A 15,533-nucleotide genomic window follows, 5' to 3' on the forward strand; every position below is an offset into this window, starting at 1 on the left:
TAACAGCATCCCTCTGCCACAAAGGGCAATTTAAGGAAACAAGTGCAGATCTCCAGGTTTCAACCTGGCAAACATTACATCAGGAATGGGTCAGGGATCTGTGGTCCTCCAGATGTTGGATTCCAATTATTGCTGACCTTTTGGTGTGCTGGGGTGGGGCTGGTGGAAGTTGGCATCCAACAATATCTTGACAGCTTCAGGTCCCCCCTCTCCACTTAACAAGTTTGAAACCTGTTTGAATGGATCCAAACTAAATTCTTGGTGAATAAGACCACTGAGTGTTGTGCATACTTGCTTTATCTCTTCATTTGTGACACGGTCACTGAGCCTAGATTTGAGAAGTAGCTCCTATCCAGCTCTTCCTTTGCTTGGCATTCCTTCATATAAAGAGAATAACTTCCAGTCAGAGATTTTTCTCTGACACACAAGTGTTTGCTCTCTAAGAGCAAACCCAGGTCCCACAAGTGGATCCACACAGCAGACAACAACTACACATGGAGCAGCCTGTGATAATCTGACAGCTGACGAGACTGGAACAGAATAAGAAGTGTGTAAAATATGAAATATGCATGCCAAAAGCACAGGCACAGCTAGGTTTGCTACTAGTTTTCTGTTTAAGCAACTACCTACGTACTGAATTTTTCAATACACACAGACAGACACCATTTTGGTTCTTTAGCAAGGAAAGTTGAGGACGTAGAAATAACAATTAAGTGCTGGTACATCTGTGTATTCTTCCCCCTAGTCTCGTCCATGGCTGGAAGTTAAACAGGCCTTGTCACACCATACCAGTGCTGCAGTGATGACTCTCTCTCTGACTCTCTCTCTCTCTCCCTCTCCCTCTCCCTCTCTCTCCCCTTCTTCGCCAAACCTTTATTAGGAATTGCAAGTATAGGCCATCATGAAACAGCATAAAATCATTTTTAAAAATTTAAAATATATACAAATAAACAGCCATGTAAAATACATAACAGGGATTTTCATTGGGGTTTCTTATATATACACACAGAGAGAGAGAATGCAGAAACAAGGGAGCCTTATGGTTCTTACAGCTGTGCATATTGTTTGCCACCTGTGAAAAGACACTGCAATGGAAGATTGTTGCAATGGTCTCTATAACTTATAACTATGCAGGACCAGGTTATATTTTGAAGCTCGCCCCTGGAACCTAAGCTCAGTGAATAACTCTGCAAGTGCATCGGCTGTGTATGTAGATTGTGTTTGCCATTCAGTAGCCTTTTCTCAGCACAGCATTTTGCTTCCTCAGATAATTTACCCTTTATTTTCTCTATCACCACAACTTTAAATGGCATCTGAATAAAATGGCGCCTGGCAGCCACTCTGGGCCCTTTGGAAGGGAGGATTGGATAACAATGTAATAAATGAAATGAATTTTTAAAAGTGGGGCATAGCCATCTTTTCGGGCAATCCTCATTCTTGCCCTTATTATTTCCAGAGGCCACTGTAAGGTTGTACCTGTCTCTTTCAATCCATTAAGCTCCAAAAACACAAGTTGCTGTCCTGCATGTGTGTGTTACAAGTCACCACCTCCTATCCATTCCCTGTCCTAATACTAATGTATGGCATCACTGCAGAGTTCTTTAGAGGGGGTGGGGCAGTGGATTTTTCTCTTTGTGCCATTCTGCTTCTAAGCTTCAGAAAAAGATTATACTTTTTGCATACTACTTTGTTGAACTATAAAGAGCCATAGTCAGGCAGTAAAGAGTTCACCTAATAGAGAACATAAGTGATAGATTAATTTTAATGACAACCACATAAGTGGTGGCGTGGGTAGGTGGAGAGATTCTCAGCATCTCAAATGAATTAAGTAAATTTGCACTGCTGACATCTGGAAACATATATTGTAACTATTGGTTCTCTGACCATTTTTAGATCACTAAATCTTCCCTCAAGGCAACAATCTTAATGGCTTTGATCTTTTAATAATCTCCTGTATTTTAGATAACAAAGCTTTCATTTTCCATAATAATGTTTACTGTGCCTCTCGGAACATTCAGGTGCCTTGCATTTTTTATTTTTTGCTTTGATTTCAATGAATTGAGTAGGCCAGGATTTTTTTGGTTCAGGGTGGTGGTGGGGGGAGGGGAGGAGAGAGGCACTTTGTTTAGAGATCTTACCTGTGTTTATATAAAACATTTTTCACCGTATCACATGTGAGAACTTGGGTCCAGGGGAAAAAATGCATATGTCTGGCTAAATGGTTTATTGAGTCCATTTCCTGTCATTCACTGTTTAGCAGTACTTTATAATGGTACAAATTATAGCAATTAACCTAGTATTGTTAAGTTGTCAAAAGGCAGCCTAAGCAGGTAAATATAAATACAGAAAAATAAAGCAGAAGCTGCTAGTGGGCCCCATAGCATCTCTAACACACAAATGCAATGTGTTTTTCCAAGTTCGGGGGGGGGGGATCAAATAGATTTGGAGTTATAAAGCATGCCATGGAAAGGCCTTTAGCTACAAGCATAGACTAATAATTGGTACTCTGCTGGTGCTTTGTGTGCTAAACTGCATTGAGAGGCACCTTTTAAGCCTCTTAAAAAGGTACATAAATGCTGGCATTCAAAATAAAAATTTGTAAATCCTCATTTCCTGTAATATTTTAACACCCTTAAGCCTCCCCACCCCCCGCAAAAAAACAACAATGAGGAGAATGGTTCAAGGGGCAGAAAACTGTTTTTAATGCCCACTGCATTTAGCTTAGCACTAGTAACAGTTAATGAATCACAACTTGCATGTATAGCCGTTCCATATGCCATCCTGGGCTACTTTGGAAGGAAGGGTTGGGGTATAAGTTTAATAAATAAATGGACAGGAAACAAGGAACACTCATGCCAGGAAACATTCACACCCATATTACAAAATGTTTATCTTACTTTTGACTGTTCTTCAAAAACAACAACAACAACAACAACAACAACAACAATGCAATGTGAATGGGGTGGGTGGTGGGAGAGAGAGCACATCACACCACAGGAGGTAAAGAGTAATACAAAATTCTTCTTAACTGCCCAGGGTTAAATAAATGAACAGGTGTCAGAATTGCAGATCCCAAAGACAAGGCAAAAGTGTAGTGCAGCTTCCAGAAATTCTCTTCCAGGACTCTACAAAATCCTTTTTAAAAAAAAGTTTTTTCCTGACCTCTTGTGTTCTCTTGGTAATTTAGAGACAGCAGACCCAAGTTAGTGTTTGAGGTTCATTCCTTTAGCTACGTCGGTAGAGTATGAGACTCTTAATCTCAGGGTTGGGAGTACAAACCCCACGTTGGGCAAAAGATTCCTGCATTGCAGAGGGTTGGACTAGATAACCCTTGTGGTCCCTTCCAACTCTACAGTTTTATGATTCTAATTTACAGTTTTATGATTCTATAATCAAGGAAAGCTTACAGTCTATCTGCTCAGAAGTAAGCTCCACTGACTTCAGTGGGACTTACTGACAGGTGAGTGCCTACAGCAGCAGAGGGAAATTCAAGTTACAGGAAAGGAGATTCCTACTAAAGTTGGTGGACTGTTTCCTAGGTTGGATGGTCATCTGTCATTGATGCTTTAATTGAGTTTCCTGCATTGCAGGGTGTTGAACGTTGGGTCCCTTCCAACTCTACAATTCTATGATTCTAATTTACCCCCCTTGTTTAATTGTTTTTAGTAAAAGCAGCCTTTGGCACTCGGAGCTGTCTGAGGTGCTGAAACGCTAGCAGTCTTGCTGTCCCACCATCCAAAGGTTTACAAGAATTAGCTGGTGGAGAAGTAATTTTGTCCCATAGAAAACAATTCAGTAATCTGGGGTTTTGATGTAGTGCTGAGTGATGTGTAAGCATTATATATATATAAAAAATCTGTAAATACTAATGAAGTATACTAATGAGACCAACATTAGTATACTCATTTTGCAGGGAATGGAACCATGACTGAGACAGCATGAATGATGCATTATTATTTTCTGCATATGGGAGGTCTTATTTATTTTCATGCCTTTATATCCTGCCTTTCTTTCATCGTGGATCACAAAACAGCATACAAGTCACCTATCCAGGCACTGACCAGACCCAGACCTAGCTTCAGCAAAGTTGTGACCATCTTCTGCAACCTGGTAGTGTAGTTTGTATATTGCAACCCTGAAGTGTAGTCCAGTGTTGGTTACTTTGGGTTTTTAAATAGAAATGTGGTGGCGGCTGTGAAGCTGATTGTAGCAGCTGTGCAATTAATTAAGGCTGGAGCGGCTGAAGGGAGCCAGGTAAATAATTGAGGATTAGAGTAGTGAGTGGAAACACATCTGGATTCCAGGTTGACCCTCAGATGAACAGCATATCTGCATACTTAAAGCACTTAAAACCCTCCGCTTAAGCACCAGTTTTCTCATGAGGCAACCTGGGGAAAAGTTATATGAAACTATGACATTTTATTTCACACTTAGGTATTTGAGTATTGTTTAGCTGGCAAATGAATTGACTGTGAATCAGAAGGATAGACAGATAAATGCACTCTGTATATAAAGCTAAAAAGCATCAATTCGTTAAATATTGACTTGTGAAATGATCCAGCTTCCTCTTGGCCAAATCTGCAAGAATAAATTCTGAAAAGCATACCGCAGAGTGCGGCGGGTGGGGGGGACAATTTCAGAGCGTATCATCTTGCCTCATTTTTGAAGATTTTCAAAGTGCAACCAGTCTGCATGAAAGTCAGTGAAATATATGTCTCCTGCATGCAACTGTGCACTTGATTTGGCTCAGGGGAAAGTCTGAGTAGGCAAGTGACCTTTACAACAACCTGCAAGGTATGGGATTTTTTCACACTGGGAATCCAAACCAACCTCGGCCCCATATCTGTTCTGCAGTATTATCAGTGGACTACAATGTAGGGTGGCCATAACCCTGCCCTCTCTCTGCATAGCCACACAACTTGTTATTTTGTTCCATTTCTCTCCGAGGAGGGCAAAAAGAAACAAAAGAAACCGAGCAATCAACAAGAGTAAAAGAGATGCAGAGAAAGAACTGCCCACTTTCCATTCTCCTTCTTAGCCCTCTGCACTCCTTACTTCCTCAACTAGTATCTCTTGCCAATGTGGTAGTTGATTGGTGGTGTTTTGAAGCCTCAGGGGTTTCTGTGACTCTACCACAAACAAGCACATGGGTTTTCTTTTCCCAGTGTCTTTGGATGCTGACTGTGCCTAGTCCTAATTGGGCTGATTTGGGTTCTCCTGTCCCGTCCCGTCCCCCCAAAGAAAGAAAACTTTGAGGTTGGGAGGTTGGACATTTTTATTTTTATTTTGATACTTCAGCAACTCTTTGGATTCCCCAGAGTTGAGGGTCCTTTGGATGGGATGGGATATTAATTTAATAAATAAGTCTGCTGAGACCTCCCTCTGGATACATGTACTGTTCTGGATACATAATTGGCGCAAAACTCTGAACATCACAAATCATGGTAATGATACTCTGTTGTTGGCTTTGGTGAGACTTTGTCCTAGTTTTAATTTAATGTTTAGTGTTGCATTATTACTTGAGGTCCCAATAGGATAGCATGACGGGGCATAACTTAATGAATACAAGGCATCTCCCTCCTATGAATATCACACATTAATCTATCCATCTGGTGCTTTGATTATCTGCCACAAAGAATCTTGCTCTCTGGACATCTGGGTGACTGGGACGAACTGATCATTTGTATTCCATAAAAGAAGCGAGCATGTACTATGGAGGGATGCAGAATTTAAATACATTGATTTATCTTTTTATGTCTCTGAAATGGCTGTCTATTGTACATGCAAAATATGACTCAAGAATAATAATAATAATAATAATAATAATAATAATAATAATAATAGTAATATGCAATAATGGTGATTCTCTGGAAGGTGGCAGTGGGGGCCCCTCAGACATACAGATCTACAGATCTACAAGCCTCATCAACATGAGCAGTAGAGTGGGTGTGAGGGAGACAAACCAGGGACATTTTGAAGAACAGGATTATTAAACTCCAATCATTTATTTATTTATTTATTTAATCCGGTACTGCAGCTTTTTGCTCTTTTACTACAGGTTGGATCCAGGCTAAATTAAAAATACTCTCAGAAATCAAAACTTCTAGAGGGTGGTATCTGTGTAAAAATAATGAAGAGTCTTATGACACCTTTAAAGACTAAAAATGCAATTCTGTGCACGCTTACCTGGGAGTAGGGTTTATTGAAGTCAACAGAACTTACTTCTGAGTAGACACACATTGTCTTGTGCCTTACAAGTTCTACTATGTCATGCTGTGTACATAGAAAGAGAGAGAACCCATTTTAACCAAGCATTGTTTTAAGTCATGTCTATGGCATGTGTGCAGCACAATATGATCCTAAGCATATTAACCCAGAAGTATTTTGAAGTCCTTCATGATTTACATACTAGTGTGTGCTTAGGATGCAGCACACACAATTTGAAGAAAAGCTGTCCCTATGCAATTAAAAGTTCATTTTAAAGAGGCCATCATTAGCTCAGTGTTTGTGTGAATTGGCCCTCAGAGGACACAGCCCCATCATTCTCTCACCAGTAGGCAACATGATGTAATTAAAAATAAATTTGTGTTTCACAAATGCAACTCTGTCTTAGGAGTTATGTGGCAGGTTTAATTTTGCCCTCTGTACTCTTTACCTCCAGTCCATGAAAATGTATTGCAGAGCCCAGTTGCTCAGGGAATGTGGGAGGGGAGAAGAGAGAGGTATTTCAAACAAAGGGAGCATCTGAACTAAAATATTGTGTGTCCCCGCCCTGCAGAGAAGGGTTTGCAACAAATGTCTTGGACCAGCCCTGATTTATTATGACAAAAGCTTTTATGGGTTAGAGCCCACTTTATCAGATGCATGGAGTATTATTCTCAGTTGGCCAGTATTGCATACATTTGAAACTTCAGTTAAACTTTAACTTCAGTTAAAGCTGTGTTTTTTGCATCTTGTGACATTTATTTACAATCCACCCATCCTGTGTGTGTGTGTGTGTGTGTGTGTGTGTGCGTGCATGCATGTGTAATGCAAACAAACATACTTGCCAACTGAGGAATACACCTCATCCACAAAATATTATGCCATAATAAATTAGTCTTTAAAATGCTGCAAGGCACTTTATTATTTTTCATTTAATAGATAAAAAGAAACATTTAAGACTGTTGTTCCCTGAAGGTATGATTCATAGGACACTTATTTATTTGTTCGGTTGAATTGAACTATATTCCAGGTATGATAATCTTCCCCAACATTTTCCATTGTTCCTTGTGGAGTTAGATAACAAGACACCAAATCTGGATAATATAATCACACCCATTTTTGTTTTAGCCTACACACTAACGGATAGTCTAAATCCCTGTAATTTGATACAAAAACACGCAGCAGATCTGAAATAACATTTTAATTAAATATACCATATTTAGCTATTTTATGTCTCTCATTTATATAGGCATTCTTGCATAACTGCTTATTGTGAACTCTTAATGCATAGTGATTTTTCTGTTTTGTATATGCAAAACAAGCTCATTACTTCTTTTCTAGCATAAATAATGAAAACTAGTTAAATCTCTATTTAGGACCTAGGGAAAACTTGTGCTGAGCTTACCCCGTGTGAAATATGAATCTTGTCCAGTTTCCCCTTTTAAAGATACACTGTGTTGCCAATGCAGGTATATGTTATAAAATCAATAAATGTCTAGTTCATCTCTTTAATACATGGCATAAGCTGCTTCCAACCAATGCTCCACAGTTCTTATGGAGTAATTTATCCCTGGTTTTCTGCTGGTGCTACATGTCACTCACCTGCGACCACTGTTTGGTCTTAAAAGCTGTGTATCTTCACTGCCCTGATCAGGTAATAGAGTAGAACCCTGAATCCAACTGGCTCTGATGGATCCATCTTCTTACATGATGCCAGTGCTTTAAAAGGTAAAGACTGAGCCCTTAACACTGATGTCTGGGCACCATTCAGTCAGTGGGGGCCTGGCTGTACTGAATGCCCCCCCCAAGCATGCAATTGTTTTCTGAAATGCAGAAGAGGCTGGGATTGAAGTGATAAAGTGCTACCTATTGGAATTTGACTCTCACACACAGAGACAATGAAAGCTTGAAAGAGCCTTAAATGTAGCCTTTCTAAAGTGATGCTATAATACATAACCGGGTTAATTTGAGGCTGAGAGCCAGTTGTCAAGCAGTGTAGAACAAGATCTGTAGAAATGATGCCTTAATTTTCCTTGCCTCTATTTGAATTACAATTTCCTTTAAAATGAAATCGGCTTATGAGAGGTTTCTGTTGTGACTGCTTTTAAAGGTGTCCCTGTTGTCTCTCTTTTGCCCCTCTCTGGGGCACTTGTAGTTAATTGGTTGTGCACATCATTGCCTGTGTACAAATGGCATGAACTCTATTAGCCTTCTTGTAAAATGATTAGAAAAAGCGGTGTGCAAAAAAACAATTATCGCTCTGGCTCGCATTAGAAATGGGACTCTGAACAGATTGTTTATCATCTCTATGAATGTGAATAAATGTGCATAGGACTGTCGGAGGCTTAGAAGTAGCCTGAATCTTACTTGAAATAGGCAATGTTGCCATGGTATCATGCTCAGATTGTTAAAGCCACAATAACAGTGATTTCTTTTAACATAGGCATTATTATTTTTAAAAAAATGGGGGGGGGGGGTGAGTAAACAAAATTTCAGCTTACCCTTTTCAGCTCGGGCCTGCTATTAATTGTGCTACTTTCCACTCTTGTCGCAATGATAGCAGATAAGTGGATGAGTACTCTCATTAAAAATTAATATTCCATATTCGCATTTGGAACTATGGTGTGCCAGTATGTGCTTACATGTTTGATTTTACTGTAATGGCATGCTGGGTTTTGCAAATTTAACAGCACAATCCTATGCATGTTTCCTCAGAAGAAAGACCCCAGTGTTCAGTAGAACTTACTCACTGGTAAGTTGTGTTCAGGACTTTAATACATCCTAAATATAGTTACTACATAAAATTCTCAGTTCAATACAGTTTCCTGGTACCGGTGGAATGCTAAACTATAGTTTGTTTAGCTCAACTCTGTTTCATTTGTACACCCAGATCAAATTTGGCACCTAGTGGGCCTCTCTATCCAGCAAAATAATAATGATAAATCCTACAACTATTATCAGTGAGCCAGTGGAGTGGGGGGGGACCTCGAAGTTATCTCCCACTGTGCCATGGATGTACTCTGCATAGCTCCATGCTGGTGCTGTATAAATAATAATAATTAATAATTTTGGGCAATTAACCATTTGTCAGTTTCTCGCTTCCCCATTTGTAAATTGGATATATCAGTTACCTGCCTCAAAGGGTCGTTGTGGAGGTAATTAAAAAAAAAAGTTTCCATGGAACTTCGCTCACCAAATGTGCTGGGCAAGAGAGTAATAAAACAGTAATAATTACATTTCACAGTGAGGAGTAATGGAAAATGGCTTGTGAGCTACTGGTTGCTATTTTTTTGCTTTGTGCAGAAAAAGACTACAGACTGCTAATATGTCAATCTACTTAATGGGGCTTGTTTTAAAATCTTATTAGGCCTGTGCAAGGGATATCGGCATTGTTATTGCTTCATTAGCCTGGTTCCAGAAGTTATATCTCCCCAAGCAATTCGAAACATCCTCTTCCTAGTTCTGTCATTTTTAATCAGTTCAGAATATGCTCTGAAGACAGAGCTCCGCTATGTCCTTCCATGTGAGTTTCAGGGCAGGAGCCAACAGAAAGAATAATCTCTGTTAAGATATTGAACCTGGCTGACAAGCGAGAGAATCAAGGCCACAACATGGTTCATATCCTTATAAGGCTGCAATGCTATGCAAACTTACCTGTGAGTCCGTCCCATTGCATTTGATGGTGCTCACCTCAGAGTAAACATGTACACGGACACACTGCACACATTTTTTTTAAAAAATTATTATTTGAAATATAACCCTCTAAAACCTTTTATTAACCCCTTTTTCCTCATAGTCAAAATTTACTAGTGCGATCTTTTCTCAGTGCTACTGCCGTGAAGGTTAAAGCAAGTGTTCTTTTGATTCCCCTCCCCTTTCTTTTATTCTTAATAGTGGCCAGCATTCAGAAGCTTCCTGCGGCATCTGTCCTCACAGACATCAATTTCCCCATGAAAGGAAGGAAAGGAATGGTCGACTGGGCACGAAACTCAGAAGACAGGGTTGTCATTCCAAAAAACATCTTCACCCCTATGTCAACAGGTAAAAACTAAAAGAGCACTACACATTTTTAGATGCATGCACTATACTCCTAGCAATGTAAAGTAAGTCTGTGTGTTCTTATATTTTCTTAGGAGAAGACAGAGGTTGGGCCTTTCACTTTACAGAAGTCGTGCGATAACCTCTCATTTTAAAGTACACAGAGATCGTTATTCTCTTCTGCATACAGTGGTACCTTGGTTCTCAAAGTTAACCAGTTTCAGAAGTCTGTTCGACTCCCAAAAGTGTTCGAAAACCAAGGCGCAGCTTCCAATTGGCTACAGGAGCTTCCTGCACTCAAGCGGAAGTCGCGTCGGACGTTCAGCTTCCGGAAAACATTTGCAAACCAAAACACTTACTTCTGGGTTTGCAGTGTTAGGGAGCCAATTTGTTCAGGAGCCAAGCCATTCAAGAACCAAGGTACACTGTACATACATTACAAAAATGAAGGACATTTGGGAGGACAGGAGGTGAGGAGAGGGCTCTTATGAGACCCATGGTTATCCCTTTTCCACACACAGACTTACCTTACATTGCTAGGAGTATAGTGCATGCATCTAAAAATGTGTAGTATGAATACAAATAAATATTGGCATCATGCAGATATACTTGACAGGCAGCTGGGATTCACTGTGGCTTCCCTTTGTGCCAAAACCAATTTTATTTTTGCATAATGTGTGAAACGGCTTCCATTCAGGGGTGGGCATTAGTGTAGAGAATGGCTCCTACAGTGACTTTCCTAAGGCAATATGCATTGGTTTGATATTTCAGAATTAGAATACAATAGCCCAATTGCTGCTGTGGAAGTCTGTCCTCTTCAGTGTTAAAGGGGGTAGGGGAAGTCCTCTAAAAATAGCTCCTATGGATCTTTCATAATCAAGGCAGAATATATCATGAAATGCTGGCACGGTTTAGCGGCGAATGATGAATCTCACAAAACAGCCAGTCTTCTGAGTACCTTAAATCTTGTGAGATGTTCCAATTGTATAGACCTTTCCCGCCCCACACCCTAATATATCATATTACATTTTTATGACAGCATACTTGGAAATATATTTCACGTTGCAATGATGATTTCTTTAAAGATAGAACTTCTTCCACAATGATAAATACCCTTTGATGTACCCATATGCTGACTATGTTGGAAAGGCAAGAAATTTAACATACACATTGTTTTCCATCTCTTCTCCACTTTCATTTTAGATCTAGATGAATCCACCGTATTTGTGCTTGGAGCAGTACTTTACAAAAATTTAGAACTGATTTTACCCACCTTAAGGTATGTGTTGTGACTAGGCAACAGCATGATTTATATTACTTCAAGAATATGCATCTGGGATGTATTGAGTTGAAAACTGACAGCAATTGTCGTGGGTTTTTATGCAGTGCAAGACTTTCCCCCTCAGTTTTATGTAGAGCAGGGGTGGACAACTTGGCCTGGGGCCTAGATCAGATAATTTTTTCTGCCCTCCCATCGCACCAGCAGAACTCTGTCCTGCCTGCTTCTCCACTCCTCTCTGGGATCAGCCCTAGTTTGAGAGTTAGAGAAATTCTAAAGAAGGGGTAAAAGAAACTTGGAGATGCAGAAGACAACAGACCATCTAAAGCAGGGATGGGGAATCTTTTCTGACCAGTCGGCCAGATCCTTATCTTCTCACCTGTTGGTGGGCCAAATTTGACAGGTGGGTGGGGTTTCCCACTTGTCAATCAGCTGATACTATGCTTTGAAGTCCCAATTGGGAGGGGAGGAGGGGAAAACTGTCCTTTGAAGGACAGATCTTCCCCCCATTCTGATCAGAAAGGAGGGGGGAAATGTGCCTTTTGGAAACACCAGCTACCTTGGGGGAAGGTCCCTTGAATGCTGCACAAGTGGTGCACAATTGGCTGGTTGACAGATGGACATGGTTTGGGGAAAATGGTATCGTAGGCCACCTTGGACTCCCAGGGAACTCACAATTGGCTCCCTGGCTGGAGGTTCTCCACCTATGATCTAAAGGAAGTGGAGCAGGCTGAGATGGAGACAAGGGAGCTTCTGTGGCAATGCAGGAGAAGGCAGCAGCAGCAGCAGCAGCAGGTGAGGAGAAGGAAGGCAGGCCTGAGGTACTGAGCAAAATTACCTACTTGGCCCATAAATGGAAAAAGGATCCATAGGTGGTTTGGACATCCCCCAATGCTGACAAAAAATGCACAAACTCTGCAACTTTTAATTGCACTTTTAACTGATCTTTCTTTTTGAACTTGTACTGCTATTGTTTAGTGTTTTGTTCGTTTTTGTAACCTGCCCATAATTTTAAAACAAGGCAGCATACACATGTTTTGAATATAGATAAGTCCTTCACCATCTTGACTGCTTTCAGAAGCACAATTCTATTTAGAAATTCAATTAGAGACTGTCCTGGATTTGAAGCTTGAAATTAATGTGATATGCTGCCTTTATTTAGCCTTCACTGAGACATAACTTCTGCCCTGCATCTCCTTTCCTGTGGAAAAAAAAGACTTCCCTGACTTTAATTGATAGTTTCCCTACATACAGAACCGTGGAATTAGATATTATCAAACACTTCTGTGTCTGTACAGTTGAGGGGCCCTTCCTCACACCTCTGTGTATTTCTCTTCAACAAGACAAATTTAGATGAATTTTGGTAATACTGAAGCATGGTGTAATTTGTACCTATCACTGCATCGCTGATCTCACAGGTTCTGTTTTCACAATCAGTATAGGCTTTCTTCCTGTTTAACATAAGTTTCATGCCAGAAGTGTCTTCAGGCGTTTCACAAACTCATAAACAATAAGTGGAGGCTCATTAAACATAAACTCTTCCAGAATAACTAAAACGCCAGTCTTTATTTAAAAACATTACGAGACTCAGTAGGTCTGGGTTTCATACATTATATACAATGATGAAAGGGACAGATTCATAATAATGCGAGATTCAAAGTGGGCTTAGTTAGATAACTGTACTCAGTCATGAAGTTTGACATGGCACATAAACAGCTCCATTTATGGAAATGGAACAAAACTGATGGAATGCTTGAAAAGCTAATCGAACCAATTTATGCCCAGCATGATATATAAGGGGGGATATGTGTGTATTGTAATCCAATCTGCTTTTGCACTGTGCTATTTATTGCATGCTTTTGAGTCACTTTCCAAGTCACTTCCAGCACACAGAGATTTAGGTGCAGCACTTCATAATACAAATGGTTGTTTCACAACTGCCTCTGCATATGGCATTGACAATATGCCTTTTAGCATTAAAAACGTCTTTACTACAGATGTTTGACTTTCTCAAGGGAATATAGAACACTAATTTACAGTGTTGTTGAAAAGAGAGGAAGCTCGTTCAGAGTCGGATAACCACAATATTTATTCCCAGTGATTCTGCAGAGAGAGAATATTAAAATATATTCCTGTGCTTAGTAGATTTTGTCTTGCATCTCTCAGCAGTTGATTGTCTGCAATAACTACATGCAGTAGGAGCGCTTCATTGCACGGTAGCAGAAATGTGAACTGGAAATATAAGGGCTTTTGAAAGAGAAAAGCATAAACCAAACACTGCAGCATATCATTCATTCCATTAACATAACATGGCATATGCTGTCCATCTTTGACTAAAATAAATGGAGAAGATCTTGAAGGGGAGGAAGCTCCAAAGAGCACCTGCACCCACAATGAGTCTCTGGACTGAGTTGTTATGTTTGTTATTGTTATTAATATTCATTTTTGTAACATTTTACCACTTTCTTCAAAATGGGTGATTTTTCTTCTATTTAGCTTTGCATCTTAAACCCCAATTTCTCCTGCATCTTTTATCCATCTCAGACATAACAGAAAAATTTCCAGCTGGTGAGGGGATTGCTAAATATTTGTCAGATGGATTTTTTGGGGGGTGGGGGTGGGGGTAATTAATCTGTGAATGTTGCCAAAGTAGCAAACATCATTGCTCCAACTCATGGTTTAAGTAGGAGTTGCACATTCCTGTCTCCTTTTAAAGGTTTAGTAAAATATAGGACAGATGAATTTTTCAGTGCTACTATACAAACTTATACAACCATGAGTAAAGGAATTTTGGACTTTGCATGAAAATATAAGCAGGAGATGTAGGGGATAACTGTGCCCCGTCATCCTGCAGGAACCAATACTTGATGTGTGTACTGCTTTCAGACATGCAGTATATCATGATATGCACTGCATTGTAATAAATTTTGTAGGAAATGCTGTGCTAATTTTTGAAATAACCAGCATAGGAAAACAGAGTATGTATTTTAGTTAGGAGTAGGTGAGTATAGCTGAGTAGGCTCCCCCTGTCTTAAATGTCCATTGTAAGGCACAGACACCAGGGCAAGCCGCATGTCATCTGGGGCGCAGGGCCAAAGGCATAGGCCAAAAATCCCTTTTTACCTCATTGAGCCTTCACATGGTTAACACAGTAAGAGTACTTCAGAGAGTTTCTAACGTTGCTTCCAGAATCGAACCATGAACAGTTCTGTTTGTCTGCAACGTCTCTCCCTCTTCTTACATTTACTCACTTCTACATTGCTGAAACTCTGCAAAATAAATAAATAAATGAAACAAGCAATCCTGGCATCCATGTATGCTCTTCTGTGCATTAGGCAAGCACTCCACAAAAGGACTGTACAACTGTATATATGCAGCCACATAAAAATGCTTTCCCCCTCCCCCGCGCACCAGTGTTTCTCAATTTTCAGGTATGCGCTGGCAGTGTAAGGGGAGGGGGAAACACAAACGGGAGAGGGCTGGAAGCTGTAAAACAGTTCTTTGCACCACATTCAGAAATAAGTAATGAAACAATGGCAAATTGCTAATGTTACAGTTAGGTGGTTTAGAACACCAAAATCCAGATAAGAAAAATTCCAGGACCATCTGTATCAAAATAATTAGCATTAGAGTCCCCTGAAGTAGAACTCTACTAAGTGTATTCTCCTACAGACAGAAGGAAAAGGAAGCATTCTTTGCCAGTTCCCCCTCTTACCACCACCCCCCACTGGATCTGAACCCTTTTGTTCATGGAAGAGCAGATCTGGATTGAACCCATTACATTACATTATTTTTTTGGTGATGGGTTTTTGGTTTTTTGGTAAGCTTGCATCCCACAACGGCAATACTTGTTGCCCCCACCCTTCACCACTGATATCTGAAGTGGGGACCCTGAGTAGCTTCTGCCTCAAAACCCCCTTCAGAATCAGCTGGAAATAAAATGACAAAGGGCCAAAACGTGAGGCAATGCTTCTTTAAAACAGGACAGCTTATTAAGGCTGCTACCGTCAAA

At 40.1% G+C, this 15,533-nt stretch overlaps 1 protein-coding gene across 6 annotated transcripts in view; it reads left to right on the top strand.

Annotated features, from left to right (window-relative positions):
- Positions 1 to 15,533, top strand: part of ADGRB3 (adhesion G protein-coupled receptor B3) — a 424,323-nt gene that overhangs the window by 215,655 nt on the left and 193,135 nt on the right. For all 6 annotated transcript variants that reach the window (XM_033143214.1, XM_033143211.1, XM_033143210.1 and 3 more), the window contains 2 exons: positions 10,099 to 10,245; positions 11,446 to 11,521. In XM_033143214.1, coding sequence (XP_032999105.1) covers positions 10,099 to 10,245; positions 11,446 to 11,521 — 223 coding nt within the window. The remainder of the gene's footprint in view (positions 1 to 10,098; positions 10,246 to 11,445; positions 11,522 to 15,533) is intronic.

This window comes from Lacerta agilis, chromosome 3, assembly GCF_009819535.1.
Source record: "Lacerta agilis isolate rLacAgi1 chromosome 3, rLacAgi1.pri, whole genome shotgun sequence".
NCBI lineage: Eukaryota > Metazoa > Chordata > Lepidosauria > Squamata > Lacertidae > Lacerta > Lacerta agilis.